Here is a 16707-nt window from a genome sequence, read left to right as displayed (position 1 = left end):
TGACATATATTGTAAAACAGATTATATTTCCATTACGTGAGTTTTATAAAATTAATCTTCAATTTATCTGTTTAACATTTATTGTTTTGTTAGCAATCGAAATTTTAAACTTAACAGACCCGCTAACAGCACCATAATAACATTACAGAGTTATTGCTTATCGATTGCTTAGCTGCACTTTTCACTAAATTTTGTTATCATTTGGTCACACTCTCATTCAGAAACGAAGCCGAATCGAGAGCACGCACGTCGCGCTGTGATTTTCAGTGTGATTTTTGCATTTAATAAGTGTAAGTGTTCCAGATTTTATTAAATTTTTAGTAAATCGCGTAATAATAAAAAATATCAATAACAATCAAACGTCTATGGTGCTTGCTTAAACTATGTTGTGAAAGACAGCAACAGCATAGACAATACGCACCAATCGATTTTTTCACGTCATACCGGTGGCGAAGACGCCGCCAAAGTGTTAATTGCGCTCGTGTGTTTGTGTGTGAATGTGTATTCGAATAAATAATATGACATAATCGACGCACATATCATATGCGGTTGACTTAATTGACATAGTTTTTCCACACTCTTCTGCAGAATACTTATAAGTGTCGCATATTTTGTGGTCGCCGCGTCAGGACTTGACAATTCCTTTCGTACGTTATGTACGTGAGCGGCGCTGTTTTTTGACGCATGCTTTGATCACCAGATTCGTTATTACCAACATACATACAAACGCCATATACACATACATACATATATTCCCTTTCGATTTGGGCGTTGCAGGATGATATGATTTCCAGGCCGCTTTGCGGTCATTTTCCAGAGAGCACCAGAAATGCAATATAGTTGTCTCGCTCTCTCACTTTTGCGCAAACAGAAGAAACAAAAATGCATTTGCCTTCAATAGTTTATATTTTATATGTATATTTAATATGAAAAATGTCATAGGTATAATTTTCTTTGTTTATTTAATATACGAAACAAAATAAATTGGCTCATATATGTATGTGTATCATCCGATTTAGTAATCGCTACGCCCATTTATCGTTTTCCAACACTGTCGTTCTAGACCGCTTCCAGTCCAAGTAAGCACTCTCTCATCTTCATTTTGTTGTTAACGTGCGCTTGTGAGCGACGGACGTGTGCGTTACAGAAATCGAATGTAAAAGGAAATTATATGTCATAAGGTGGCGTTTGATTAAATTTCTGTGTATACAACTTTGCATTATTAAAGTTGGTTATTCAAATGTGACAAAAGCAATTTGCATTAATAAAAAAAAGGGCTAAACGTGGTGAGCTGTGCAAGTGCCGTTACTTAGACCCGCCATTGTTAGATACGCCGTTATAAAGAGAGCCCTTGCCGCCGTGTGTTGCCGCTAGCGCAAAGTGCAAGCGATAACAAATGCCAAATAATAAATTGTAGTGCAATTCACGATCATTGCTAAATAAATAAAAATTAATTTCATAGTTCTTTTTTCCTCCCCTCATTTATTTACTACATACGTATATACAAATATATACATAAAGCAGCCGAAAAACGAACGCGTGTGCTTGTCAGTTTCGACGAACTTGTGTCTGTGTTTGTGTAAACGACGTCCCAGCAGCACGCAATAAGAACGAAAAAGCGAAAAGAAACAACGAGGACTACGTCAAAGTTGGAAAAAGCAGAAGTCGAAACATTTACTGTGAGTACGAGCCCGTCTACCTTCATATCATTCTTATTTTTTTCCTACTTTTAATTTATGTATGCATGTTTGTGTGCTTTTAATTGTATTATTCACTTTTCGGTTAATTTTTTGTGTCGAAATGTGTATAGACAGCTCGCGCTGTTTACTGTTATGCGTGGTTGCCGTTTGACCGGTGACGCCATCTTTTAACTCACACCAACAATTTTCGTTAAATTTTTTTACATTTTGGGATTGGTCAAGCACATTCCGGAGGAGTGTATTTTTCTCTTATGCTTTGTCTTCAATATTCGTTCTGAAAATTTGTGTTTTTCGTATTTTCTTTGACTTGTCAGTGATGAAGAACTTTTGACTTTTCTCTCACCGCTCTCTCTTAATTTGCTTTCGGGTGGGTGGGAGCTGGATAGATATATCAGTCTGTAGCTTTCTATTCATGTCTGACACATGTCATCATACAGGTTTCTGATTTAAACTGCCGTCTTTATCAGTATACACATACACAAACAAGTGCTGGCAAATATTTACGCTTACGCGTGTCTAATGCATTTTGCCGCTGTTCGTAGCGCATCTGTTTACAAGTTTCTTAGTCTCGCCGATGACCTACTTTTATTTTGCAAAGTTTCTTTGCAGTTTTTGTTGTTGTTTTTATTTTATTTTGTGCCTTTTGCATGCGATTTGGCGAAAAGCTAGTTTTGTGTAGAGCAAGTGATAAACAGATTTGTAAATATCGAAAACTAGTTTTTATTGAATAGTGACAGACGATAATGGTTTTGCAAGCACTGTAGATATTAGTAGAGCAATCAATATCGGTTATCGGTTAACCGTTTGAACAGCTGTTGTATCGACAGTGTAGCCACATAAATGCAAATTCTATGTAACAGACGAAAGTCTCTACACTCTCTAATCAGAACCTTTTTTGCGAGGTTCTCTAAACAGAATTTTTTTTCGAGTAAGAATATAAATCCAATTCAAATAAATTTGAATGTGAGACATTCGGCAGTAAGTTGACCTTTTTTTCTTTTTTCTTTCATGTGATCATATTCTTATTGCCTTCAATTAGAGAACAATTAGAGCGATGGTGAGAAAGGGGGGCCAGAGAGATAGAGCCATTACAGCATAACGAAACGAAACGAAAAAAAAAGTCTGTAGAGAATTCTTTGTACTTGGTATTTGTCATTGACAGAGCAGTCACTGTTATCAGTCATATCAAGTTGATATAACATATATGAGCAAGTGACTCTCTCTTACGTATGTGCTGTGCGCTCGATCGCATGATAAATCAGGTATATTAACTGCTCAATGACGTCATAGCGCGCATTTTCTAATGAATCGCGCTGCCTTTTGTTGCTAATTCAATTTTGCGAATACTTATACATAAATATGCACACACACACATGCTTTCAGTTGATGAGTTTTATAATTTATTTCAATTCAGCCCAAATGTGTGCTGAGTGTGTGTGTAAGTATATATGCATATGTGTATACATGAATATATATTTGTGTTTATGATTTTTCTTTGTATTATTCATTCCCCCTTTTTGCACTGAATAAAATGCTGCTATAAGCGACTCAATTGTAGTTGAATTTGTATCTAATAAAGAGATTTTTGTTTGTTAATGTAATGCAAAAGTTTTTATTTTATTATTTTTGCCGACAAACTTTTCAACAGGTGAAAACAAAAGCTATGCGCTGTGACGCTCTTTGGGCGGGTGGCTGAGAATAGCAGTGCAAAGCAAACGACAAAAATAAAAGAAGAAAAAATAAACCCATTGTCAGATTGCGCTACTACAGTTAGTTATTTCCAGTGGACAAATTAAAGTGTTGAATGAATGAGGCAAACAAACAGACAAAGAGAGAGAAGGAGAGAAGTCTGAATGTATCTGAGTGTGTTTGTTTTTGTGGGAGGAAGTGCATAGTTAAAACTGTAAACAATTGTGTGGCTGGGGCAACCTAGAAAAGTAGCGACAACAAATGCTTGAATGAGACACATTCGTTTCGATTTGAATTCGTTTTTGTATTTTATTTTTTTTTTTTATTGTTGGTCGTGTCTTTGCACGTAACGGAAGTAGAATAGAAACTCCTAACTGACAATAAGTACTATAAAAATATACATACTTTTGATTTATTTATTTGAGAATTGTGAGTAAAAATTGTTTACTCGAGCGTACGCTAGCTGGGCTTATCTAATTTCCAATTTGAGTGACGTCACTGGATGTCAGGCTGTGATTAATTGTTATAAAATGTTTGGAGATTAAATGCATAATTGTGACGTTCCATTTGATTAATTGAACCGAACCTTCGTTTGTTGCTTCAATGGTCGTGGGTCTCTGACAACCCTGTTACAGCGCGCGCGCTAATACCAAACGATTTATCTAAAGAAGCGAAAAGTAAAAGAGAGAGAGAGAGATAGCAGAGGGAGCGAGAGAGCGAGAAAGGTAAAGTAAACTCGTCTTTGCCTTGGGCAATTGAGCAGCCGCCGCTGCTGCAGCTAGACAAATGCATCAAGCGAGAGACAAACAAATGCATAAATAAAAAAAAAGTAGCGTACGTGCGATACACACACACATACTATATGTGTGTATATACAAACACCTATGTCCATAGAAGTGAGATTAAAAAGAGATGTTTCTGGGTTCTACTGTGGATGTTGTTGCCTGCAGCTCCTCATCAATAATACAAGCAACAACAATAACACAACAGAGACAACAGACAAATGTACAGTTGCAACAGACAGGCTGGTGAAACAACAACAACAATAACAGTAAACTCTGATGCGCTGCAGCAGCATAACTAAATCTTATAAGAAATATCAAGAAGGCGCAAGAGCGCAGGGGACAGAAACAACAGAAAGACAGACAGACAGCCAGACAGAGAGTGACGACTGCAAAAGCTCAGGCACGACAAGCATGCTGTTAATTATACATGGCCAAGTGTTATGAAGGAGAGAGGCAGACTGCAAAAGAGTGTGAGAGAGAGGAAGAGGCTGGGTTCGAGTGGCATATAACGAGCGCAGAGTACGCAGAGGCCAAGAACAAAAATGTAGAAAAAAAGAAAAGAAGTAAACAAGCCCAGGAATGAATGCACGACAAATAGATGCTCTAAGCTTAGCTCAAATATTTAATAAATGTCTAAATTTTTAAAAATATTTTTTATTTATTAGTTATAATTTTTATTTACCATTTTTGGGGCAGAATACTCCTTAATTATAGACATCTTTATTTCAAGTTCCATTCTGTTCTAAAATATTTCAAAAAAAATTTTTTTTTAATTTAGTCTGGAAATCATCATAATACCATTGTTCTATTATCGGGCTTTTTATTTTCTAATATAAATTCTTTAATCTCAATGGGTCATTATCTAACACTGTTACAAACATTAACACTAAAACAATATACCCCATTAAACGCCTTCAAGTTCAGAGCAAATGAAAGAAAGAAAGATCTTAAAGCCTGTGCAGCCTCTCTCGGTCTCTCTGTCTGCCTCTGGCGCTGTCTGCCAATTGAAACTGTCTTAAATTAAAAGTATATAAGACTATTATTATCTTCATTTGTTCTCATTTTGCTGAGCTAAAATTTCAATTGGGATATTTGGGTTAATTTCCTTTCATTAGCTTAAAATGGAGGCGTGGGAAAATCGTCGCTGATTGCAACAGTTTGCAATGTGATTAATGTAATTTCAATGGGAAAAAAACAATATATATAGTTACTGAGCTTTGTGTTAACTAACCGTGCTGGAAAACGTAGAAAAACAAGCTTAGCTGTGAATGGAAACGGAAGAAGGAAGAAATTTAAATATAGAGGGAAATTATCAAATTTAAATAATTTACAACACTGAAAACATTTGAACAACAGTTCTTTAGATTTGGAATTTTGTTTTGGTTCTCGAGAAAAAAAGCTAACAAAAAGCTGGTTGCTATAAAACTCGTTTCTTTTGTGTTTGATTTATGCATCTCTTCAAGTCATCACATGAATATAAAAGAAAAACTCGTTTTATATCTCTTTTTTTTTTTTTTTTTTTTTTTTTTTTTTTTTTTTTTTTAATACATAAAGCCTTTAGATGTTGCAACAAAAGAGCCACAAACGGCATAATAAAAAGTCAATTTACAACTACAATAACAATAACAATATAGACAAAGGCTGGCCACAACTCTTGTAGCAAAAACAACAACAACAGCCACAAAATCATATTGCATATTAATTCATAATGCAAAATGTTGTGAAGCACACGAAAGCAAAATTTCAACTGGAGCTGCTTATATAATAGTTGGCTTTTATAGTTTATATTTTATGCATGCATAGAGTTTTTTATTTTCTAGTTTATCTTTATGTATGTATTTAGTTGCTTGCCAGACATTTAGACGTCGGCTCTTTTAGTGTGAATAATGGCTAGCATGTTAGCGAGGCTCCTAAATGAAATTGTTAATTAACACCGGTAGCAGCAGCTGCAGTTGCATTGCATGCAATGCACGCATTATTATTAAACATTATTATTATTATTATTGTATTAAAAATTGTGTGTAAAATTCCTCTAAATTCCTGAAACTATATGGTTGGTTGGCATTTGATATGCGCTTTAACGTTTTTTTTTTTTTTTTTTTTTTTTTTAAATTTTTTTTTTTTACTTTTTTATATGTTTGGCATTCAATGAATGCGCGTATTGAAAACAGTGGACACGGCCAATAGTTTTACTGCTACACTTGAGAAAATTTTAATTATAAAGCACTGTTAAACACAAGTTTATAAGCAGTTTGAGGAATTATAGCAAATTTATGATTCTATAAAAGAGAGATTGGTATTTAAATTAAAGAATAGTATTAATTTAAATTAGTAAATAAAATATAGATAAATAGCTGCGAAATTCGATAACATTTTATTTTATTAATTATTTATCTTTTCATGTGTATATATAAAAACAACTTTTATTTTTTAAGCAAAAACATTCCAAAAAATTATTATTTCATCAAGTGCTTGTAATTAATATGCAAAAATATGTAGAAAGTATGAAATTGTTATTACAAAAGCTATTTATGAAAATAGGTTGGAGTATAATGAATTGGAAACACCTTTAAAATAGGTGAGTGTGTGGGTGTGTGTAAAAGGAAATGGCCGTATAAGTTACCAGCCTGACACCAGAGGCAGGCAATGAATATTTCAATTATTTTGTTTGCCGTCCTCTTCTCTCGCTCGCACTCTGTCGCTCTCTTACGCCAGCAGCAGTTCCAGCCCCACCCCCTTGGGTGTTGTACACATACAAAAAAAAAAAAAAAAAAAAAAAAAAGTATTTGAACGCGCGCGCTGCTAGCTAAAAATATTTGCATGACATCATCATTCGACTTAGTTGTTGTGAACGCGCGGCATCAATAATTTTCAGCTTTGCTTGCCTAGACTACAAATATATATATGTGTATATATATAAATGTATAGATCTGTCTATATGTATACATAGCAAAGTATCAAACAGTCGGTTGCGCCCGACTGCAACATATTTATACTTGTTTTATTTTTTATGCTGCATTTTGCGGTTAGTTTGTTTTCTGCGCGAGGGTCATAAAAATGTTGTCACTATTTGTCACTCTCTACTCTTCTTCTTCGCATTCATTACACATTTTTATTTATGCTGCGTTTTCTGTGTATTCTATTGCAGGCAAAGGCAAAGCATATAAACAAATCAGAAAAGAAAGGAAACTTGTACAAAATAAATTGCAAAGTATTCGGTTTTAAGGTGAGTTTTATTTATTTTCATTTTCTTTTCTCTGCTCGTTGACTCGCCTTCAATATCGATAACGATAAGTCGCAAGTGGAGAGTAAACAAACGTGCCAAGAGGCAACATAACTCTTGACTTCACTGCGTGTTATCGGCGTGCAAACATTTACGTTTCAAAATGTGCAAATGATTATTGTGAATGATTTATCTACACTCTTCTTTGCTCTTTACACTTTACACTATTCCTCAGCAGTGGCACTGCTGGAAATCTGTCTGTCTCTCTCTCTCTCTCTCGCTTGAGCTACTATCGTTTTTTTTTTTTTTTTTTTTGTTGACATTTTTCTTGCATCATATGCTTGAGACACGCAGGGCAGTGTGGGAGAGAGAGAGAGGGAGTGAAACAAAAAAAGAAATGGAGACAGAGAACATAACATTTATTAGCGCATTTCGAGTTGAGCTCTCAGTTTTTCATTTATTTCTGTTGTTGTTCCTCTTTGAACTTATGGCATTATAATTGCCATAATTAAGTTTTGACTGTCAAAAAAAAAAAAAAAAAGGGAAGAAAAAACTTAAGTGATATATGTCATTTGCAATTTATTTTTTCTCAAGTCTTTACTCTTGTCATATCTCGTTTTTAATAATAATAATAATAATCGGCAGACGGGGCGAATGATGTCACTTGGCGAAAACCAGTTTTTGTTGAATTTGCATTTCTGTTGCTAGTTTGCCAAATATTTATTTACAAACATTTATAATTTATTCAAGCGTTCGATTCCGGTTGGGAATCTCATTTCACTTTCATTGAGAAGTCAAATTTTGACAGCAAAATTAAATTTTGATGACAGCTTGGGAGATTATATAATGTGGATTGTACTAATAATACTATAGAATTAATTAATAAACTAAAAAAAATTAGAATAGTTAGCTGTAAAAGGATGTAAAGACACGCCCCTTTGTGCATATGGTTCATGTCGTTCAAGGCTTAAACTGTTAGCTCAACAGTGTATCAACCGCATAAGCTTTTGACAATTTGTGATAGACTCTAACTGTTTACGATTTTGCACGAGTATCAAAACGGATAAAAGATTGAGAAAGAGGGAGGGGATGGAGTTTGAGTTGGGACTGAACATATAATAAAAACGATGATAGTTTTTATTTTTCTTTCCCGTTTTCTCGTTCAACTTGAAAGTTGAGTCCGCTTGTGCCCATTTGGCCCATGTCCATCCATCCATACATCTATCCATACGGTCATCCAGGCCAAGCAGTTAAATAAATGGGTCATTGAACCAGACGAAACTACTTTTTTTTCCTCTGCCTCTTTTTCTGCCTTTGCCTTTGCATCGGCTTCTTTCCTCCATTTGATTTTATTATCATACATTGCTTTAATGCTTTTTACCCACTTGGCAATAAAAAAGCAAAATGAGTAGTGCTTTATTGTATTTGGCTTAAAGCTTTTTACATTTTACTCTACAATTCCGTTTTGATTTGGTAAATGAGTGGAGTAATTAAATTTAATTGTAGAAAATAGGTTTATTTTCTTATTAAAAATAAGAATTGAGAAAAACCTATAATTGGAATAATCAAAAAAAATTCAAAATATGTCAAGATAATATTAAAAAAGAAAGTAAATAAATAAAAACAATTAATATAAAAAAATAAATAAATAAAAAAATAAATAAAAAAAAATACAAATAATAAAAAATAAAAATTAAATTAAAATATAAAAATATAAATAAATAAACATTATAAACAAAAAAACAAAAAAAAAATAAATAAATTAAAATTTAAATTAAAAAAAAAAAAAAAACCCCAAAAATGTCAGTATAAATAAAAATTGTTTCCCCTTCACCTGCCCCTAATCATAATTTAATTCTTGTTTATTTATTACATATTTCCCATGTGTGTCCTTAACATTGTATGGCTTCCTGTGTCCTGCCCAAGCACGCGGCGTTATGTCAATGACCTCTCGCATTTCTACAGCATGACATCATGCTTAATTATATGCTCTACAACCCCACTAACGCCCCCCACCCTCTCTCACTCTATCTGTATTTGTTCAACCCCCCACGATAAAAACAAAGCACTTAAAGTAGCAAATAAATATTTCACCCTCCAAGAGCGGTGACGTCACTTCCTGTTATTTCAGCCTAAAACGCAGGCCAACAAGGACCTTTTTACGACTCTCGCGTGTTATACGCGCTGCTCAAATAGTCGTCCGCTCTCCCTCTTGCTCTCGCTCCTTCTCTTCTGGTTAACCGTGGCGCCACATTTCTATGATTTGGCGCTTGGCGCCGGCTACAAATTTCATAATGGCAGCCGGCGACGAATTCTGAGGCAACAAATGAGAGGGATATTCACATAAAAAAGTAAAGGTTTTGCTGCATGGACGACGGGGTGTGGCAGGTACTTTGGCGCGTGGAATTCAGTTTATACGCTGGGCGGACGGTGGGTGGTTTGGTTTGCTTAGCTTAAGCTGTCTCCACTAAGGCTGGTTTCGTGTCGTTGAACTTGTGGGCCATGGCTGTCTGTCCGCCTGGCAACACGTCAACTGCGACACACATGTGTCACAGGCAATGCGCGTGTTAACTGTTATTTCGAGACCCAGATAATCAATGGACGAATGCCAGTGTGCAGGAGGGCCTTTGAACCGTTAGTAATTGGTGAACGATTAGTAGGTACATATTTGCAAGCCCTAATGGAACTTTAATAGGTCTGCAGGTGTGCAGGTTTCCTATTAAATGGACATGCGAAAGCAGTTGAGAATGAAAAGATCGAAATGTGTTTTAACAAGATTAAAATTGGTTTTACTAAGCAATAATTATAAGAGTAAACATTTGTTGTTGCTCAGGCTATTTTCTATCTGATGAATTTGATTATTACTCAGAATTAAATTCTTCCTAAAAATGTTTCACTTTCTAGTGAATATTTTATTTAGTTGAATGTGTTTCTTTATTGTATTATCTTCTTTAACTGATTATAAGAAGTCATATGAGATCTTGGCTGATCATTTAACATTAAAAAATTTGTATTGCCTAAGCTATAGATGCATGCATAAGTCTTCATATATATCCATCATATGTCTTCTATACTTCGGTTAAGATTGATTGATTTAAATAAATTTCCATTGATTTCTTAACAATCAGCCGACACTAACAATAGCATCTTTTCACCCTCCGTCAATTGGGCAATGCGTGAATAGCAATTAGTTCTTAAAATTTCTCATATATATGTATATAATCTCATGTCCAGATTTATATATAAATGATATCAACTTGTTTGTTGGCTGTTCTCCAAGTGAGTCAAGACTTTGAGATTGGGTCGATGACAAATATATATAAGACATATGAAACATACAACTGTCTGTCTATGCCACTTGTCCATTGAAAACTCATATAAATCTTGGCTGACAGAAGCGAAAATAATGCAATAAGAAAGAGCTGTAATATTACAGAGGGCTTTAAACGACTATGTAATACTCTCTAGGGAATGTAAAGAGTACTTACAAGGAATAGTTTTATTAGATAAGATCTAGTTTTTTCTGTTCTGCCTTTAATTGTTTACCTCTAAAGCGATAAAACTGTTCAAAACGCAAGCACAGCCAAACAAACCAATATACCCGTTTTTAAAAGAAATTAAAGCGAAGAACCAACCCGATCATAAATATAAACAGTGAACAAGTGAACTGTTTGTTGTTGTCAGACTGACACACGCCAAGTGTGTTGTCTGTCTGTCTGTTCGTCCGTCCGTCTGTCCTTCCGTTTGTCTGTTTGTTCACTTGTCTGGCCTGCTTTCATGCCTGTATTATGTATGCTATATTTTTACTTAAAGCATTTCATTTGTCAGAGATCGGTTAATCTTTGGCGTCATGCAACGGCGCCAACTTCTCGAGAGAATTTTATTGTATTGTGATGCAAGGCACGCGACTTGCGTGAGTCGCGTGACTTTGTGCAGAAAGGCGAACAAAGAAAAGGGAAAAGAGATAAAGGAAGCGAGCTGCTTAGCAAAACAAACAAAATTGGCAAGATGTGATGAGAATATAGAGCACACAAAGTAACAACCGATTATTGTAATTATTAATTCCATGCACGATTGTATGCTTGAGAATTTAATAATAAGTACAAATTTATAGAGAGCACTTATTTTGCTAAAATAAAAATGTTGGATTAAAAACACAAAAAAAAAAAAAAGAAGTTGTAACATGTTTCCGCCCGGGATCGAACCGGGGGCCTTCTGCGTGTTAGGCAGATGTGATAACCGCTACACCACGGAAACAGTTGTTTGTGTATCAGCTAAATGCTCTACATTACTGCAGCAGTAAACTAAATCTAATTCGTTGACAAATATGTTGAATTATTTATAAAAGTTCATATATATATTTTAATATTTAAAGACAATTCTTTGCTGAGGGTTTAAATTGTCAATGAAGGCATATACTTCTGTTTTTTTATGATTCATAATTATAAATATATATTACTAATTTATATGAGAGAATATATGAATTTTGCACATAATATACATTTAGTATTCTTTATACTTTAATTAAAAAAAAATAAAATAAAAAATTGCGACATGTTTCCGCCCGGGATCGAACCGGGGGCCTTCTGCGTGTTAGGCAGATGTGATAACCGCTACACCACGGAAACAGCTGAAATGCTGTCGGCTTAAATCCAAGCAGTTGCTTGTGCAAATTGCTTGAGCAACAAGAGTTGCTGGCTTTTACACTTGTTTGAATTTTCTGCATTTAGAATTATATGTAGTAAAAATTTAAAGGATTTTATAAATAAGTTCAAACAACTTTGATTTGTTTGTGTAGCAAAATATTTATAAAAATTTTATGGTACTATCGCAGCCGGTAGGATTCGAACCTACGCTCCCAGAGGGAATCTGATTTCGAGTCAGACGCCTTAACCACTCGGCCACGACTGCTTGTGCGAGCCGTGTGTCTAAATCACGATATGTGCTTCGAGGTCACATTTTCATTTTTAGTAGAGTTCATTTTTTTCTTGTTTATATGTGAATACGCTAATATATGGAAAAATTCGTAGACATTTTTAATTTAAAAAAATAATTGATAATACAATTAAAATATTATCAGGTTTTTTCACACTTATTTATTCATTTTTAAAAGTTGTTTTACAATATACTTTATTTAATAGGATGTAAATTAAAAGCCATATTAAATTGATTATATTTTAGTCACGATTTGTAATGCCTTGAGTGAGATGTACATATACATTTTTAGGCTTTTTTTTTTTTTTTTTTTTTTATTCATTTAATTCAATCACTAGTCAGGTTAGAGTCACTATAAATAGGTTTTTGAATATGATGTTTAACTGTAGACCTTATGTGATTGCAATACTTTGCATATTACTCAGTAAGCTTTTAATTCTAATTCTAATTCTAGTAGAAGGTTATCTGTCACTGGCAACGACAAATTCTCATTATTTACACTATTTATTATTGTTGTTGCTTCAGTAAACTGAATGATCTTTCAACAGCGCGTCTGGTGCTGCTGCTCCACTGACTGAGTGACTTGTTGCATTATGAATACTGAATGGATTCATTGATGGGGTTTTGAGATGATGATGATTATGATGATGACCTTATTGCTGGCTTATTGTTGTCTGCTCTAGTTGTCTGAAATATTACGTAAGATTTCTCTAGTAACGCTGAATGAATACTTGAGAAATTTAATTAACGCTCGCACATGTGTGAAAATTATATATAGGGTGTTCACTTTTTTGGGGTTAATTGAACGCCTTAAACTTTGAGTGTATGTTAGAGTGTGATAATTAATAAATTGGATGCATAATTGGATTCTTCAGTATGCTGAGCACTTCAAAATCAATTACATATGCCTTAAATGCAATGTAATAGTAATGGTCACTTTAAGAGTGTTATGCTCTTAGCTCTGCTGTTAATTTTTTGCAAGCTATGTTAATAACAGTTGTATATAACATAATCATGTTATTAACATAAACTTGTATTGCTTTTGTTTGCTTTCTGTCACTCAATTTTCGCATTCAACACAAGCTTAGCTCCGGCTCATTAAAATAATGGGCGTGTCATTAACTGCCAAATAGTCTAATATATATATATAATATATAATTGCATAATATCAACTGCGTGCAGATAACAGAGGCAGCTAGAGACAGCTGAAGTTGTCGTCAGCAACGCCTAAATTTAATTGATGTTTGTTTCCGTGCAAAAAGGTCAACCCAAGACGTAGTCTCTTTTCGTATGCGTGCAGCAGTGAAAATTAACTTTGTTTTTGCTTTTGTTTGATTTTGTTTTTAGCTTACATCACTATGTCGTCGCATCACATGATAAGTTAATTAGATTTGTGTATCGTGACTCGTGCAAGCGCATAGAAATCCGATTAGAGAGAAGCAATGCAGCGGCTCGCGTTCGCATTGGCATTGTTGAAAGGTCAATAAACTGTCAGAGCTGTGTGTAAATAACAAACTTTACAGTATTTTTTTGTTTTTGTTTTTTGTTGACGGCCTGGTGCTATTTAGCCATAAAAGTCAACCTGTGTTACCGAAAACAGAGGCTTGTTTAATCGTTGCAGTTTAACTTATTTTGAAGATAGAATGCATTAGGTGCCCCTCTGATGTGTGTGTGTGTGTGTGTGTGTGTGTGTGTGTGTGCAGATTCTCGCCTTAATCAAGCAGACAGCACACCTACGCAGCCTGAACTTACACACCCACACACATACACACACAGATGGGTAGTAGGGCAATATTCCGTTGTGGATGCTCGCAAACTCCTACGCTGTAGCGGGATGACTCGTTAAGTTTTATTGCTTACTGCCCACTTAAAACTGGGCACTTGAAAAACGTTTATTTCCAAACTATATGCTCTTTGATTTGCGCCCACACACACACACACACACACACATACAGACTGGAATAAAAGTTCAATTACCTGGCAACGCTCGCTGTTTTTCTTCCACCTTCTCCCCATTTTTAAGGCTGTCACTCAAATGGTGTGGCACACGTTCAGTCAGCCAAAAGCAGCACAAACACACGTCATAATTAGCATGGACAGCGAAAAAGAAAGAACACATACATGCGCACACACATACAACATACTTATGCATATGTAAGTATGTATATAAAATGCCACTTTAAATATGCACATTGACATACGCGATGTGCAATTGTCAAGCCAATAATAACAACAATGAGCAAAGGTTTATTTTGCGCATTTCCATAATAATGACAATACAATAAGCCAAGTACAAAGCAGCCGCGGCACCGTTTGAGTTGCATACTTTCTTTTATGCACGGTAGAACAGCATTGAGAGAGATAAAAAAGAAGGGGGTGAGCAAAGGCGCTGCCACTTGTCGTGTGCTTTTCTTTAAATTGGCGTAAGCCAAGTAGAAGATGCGCTTTCAATTGATATGGCAAGGCTGCGCCTATAGCCGTATGTGTACGCATATGCACGTGCATTAGTATTGGTAATCGGTAATATAGGAAGGCGCAAAGCGTAGCCATTTGTATTGGCAATCGGTAATATGGGCAGGCATTTGCATTTGTGTTGGTAATCTGAGCAATATGTGTGTCGTTGACATTTCTATTGGCATTGTTTATATGCCATGGCTGTGCAGTAGAAGTGTAGACTTTGATTTATACAAACATACATATTCACATTACTAAATTTATATATAAATAAAAGTCTATAAACAAAAAGCGATATTAATAAAAAAAAGCTATTAACTATTATAAATTAATAAAAAAAATATATATTTAAATCTTACAAACATTTTTTTAAAGACCCAAAAATGACAACGAAATCCTGATTGATTTTAATAAATATAATATATAAAAAATAAATATAAAAAGAAAACTATAAACCAATATATAAATCAGAATTTAATATTTGCATATAATTTTTACAAAAAAATAAATAAATACAAAATCTAAATCTGACAACCAAATCCAAATTGAAGGTTAATTTCTTATGAAGCAACCACTACGCCTAAAATTAAACGAGCAACGCATTTACTTTTCCTTCTTTCTCTTGCTCTTTCTCTTTCTGTCTCTAGTTGTTTATTTGTTTTAAGTGGCGCTGCGCTGCGCTGCTTCTGCGGCGGCAATGTCGCTGCACTCCGTTCGTCGCTAACGCGTTGCTCTTTACGCTTGAGATGCGCAGCGTCGTATAAGTTTTTGTTGTAGTTGTTGTTTGTGTGTGTTTGCCTGTGCGTGCGTACGTGTTTGTATTTTGCTGCCACTTTCTTCATTCGGTTTTAAAGGCATCAATTTAAATTCGTTAAAACCACATACATGCATACACATACATATATATCTATACATATCTAAATAAAAGCAAATGATCTTAAAATAGTTTTGTTTTTTCCATTTCTGTTGCCGCACGTTTATTTTCACACTCTCGTGGGCAATGACAGCAGCAGCAACAGTGGCAGAGCGGTTCGCTCTGCTGCGCTGGATGGATCCACACCCCAAAAGAAAATAATAATAATGTATAAAAAAGAACTAAACACATATTTTCCCAATAATTTTGCCTCAGCAACTGTCAAGCAAACGAAATTTATTTTTATCCCAAATTAGAATTTTGTTGGGGTTGTAAAATATGCAGTATATTTATATATATATAAAAATACCAAAAAAGCGAAAGCGAAATGGAAAGGAAGGCTAGCCGGCCGCTCTCGGAACTTTAGTTCAAGTGCTTTTATACATTTGCCATTCACACAGCACGCAGACATGTGTAAATACATACAAACACACTCATACAAATTACTCAGTTGCTCTGTCAACGCGCGTTCAGTCTTCTCTCTTCCGCTCTCTATCAATCTGTCTCTGTCGCACTTTTGGTTGTTTAATAAACGATGTTGGGTGGTTCATTTGCGCCTCGCCTTGCAGTTTTATGCAGGCGACGACACAAGTGCTACTCGGCTACTCTCTCTTTCGCTCTCTCTCTCGCATTGTCGGTGTCTCTCTTTTGCCACCCTATTTTGTTCATAACGGAAACCAAAAGTTTTGGCCTGCACTTTTTAAGGTCAGTTGAAAATTTTCAGCTGAGCCTGTCGAAAGCAAAATATTTAGAGATATATAAAAACTAATTTGTATTACTTTAAGTATATAAAATAACAAGTTGCGTATTTTTTGTGTTTTTGTTTTTAGCATTTGAACTAAATTTAAATAAATTAACTGAAACATGACTGAGGTTGAGCAACCGCCACAGAATGGCATAGATCCAACCGCGGGCGAGGATGACGAGAACAGTAAAGCGCGTCCCGCGGATATTGAACAGGTAATTAATTGTAGAGATAGAAAGATGAAATAATATATGTATGTAATA

General features: G+C 34.9%; 1 protein-coding gene and 3 non-coding genes across 20 annotated transcripts in view; 1 reads left to right on the top strand and 3 right to left on the bottom strand.

Moving 5' to 3' along the window:
* Positions 1-151: 151 nt before the first annotated feature.
* Positions 152-16707, top strand: part of hts (adducin 1-like protein hts) — a 32476-nt gene continuing 15920 nt past the window's right edge. For 6 of the 17 annotated variants that reach the window (XR_016270211.1, XR_016270210.1, XM_089469572.1 and 3 more), the window contains exons 1-3: positions 1087-1679; positions 7323-7400; positions 16530-16659. Coding sequence is in view for 15 of the 17 variants with exons in the window: in XM_089469572.1 (XP_089325698.1) it covers positions 16564-16659 (96 nt within the window). In the remaining 2 variants the exon portion in view is untranslated. Of the gene's footprint in view, positions 291-332; positions 1680-7322; positions 7401-16529; positions 16660-16707 lie in introns of those variants that run through there. The other 11 variants (XM_089469560.1, XM_089469558.1, XM_089469559.1 and 8 more) reach the window with 11 other exon arrangements.
* TRNAV-AAC (transfer RNA valine (anticodon AAC)) lies at positions 11582-11654 on the bottom strand. The gene has a single exon. It is a non-coding gene; the product is annotated as a tRNA-Val (tRNA).
* On the bottom strand, positions 11953-12025 carry TRNAV-AAC (transfer RNA valine (anticodon AAC)). The gene has a single exon. It is a non-coding gene; the product is annotated as a tRNA-Val (tRNA).
* TRNAS-CGA (transfer RNA serine (anticodon CGA)) lies at positions 12227-12308 on the bottom strand. The gene has a single exon. It is a non-coding gene; the product is annotated as a tRNA-Ser (tRNA).

The sequence above is a fragment of the Drosophila arizonae genome, chromosome 5 (genome assembly GCF_054131065.1).
Source record: "Drosophila arizonae isolate 15081-1271.41 chromosome 5, UAZ_ARI_1.0, whole genome shotgun sequence".
NCBI classification, from domain to species: domain Eukaryota; kingdom Metazoa; phylum Arthropoda; class Insecta; order Diptera; family Drosophilidae; genus Drosophila; species Drosophila arizonae.
The sequence above is the reverse complement of the archived record's forward strand: the minus strand, read 5'-3'. Positions and strand labels throughout refer to the sequence as shown.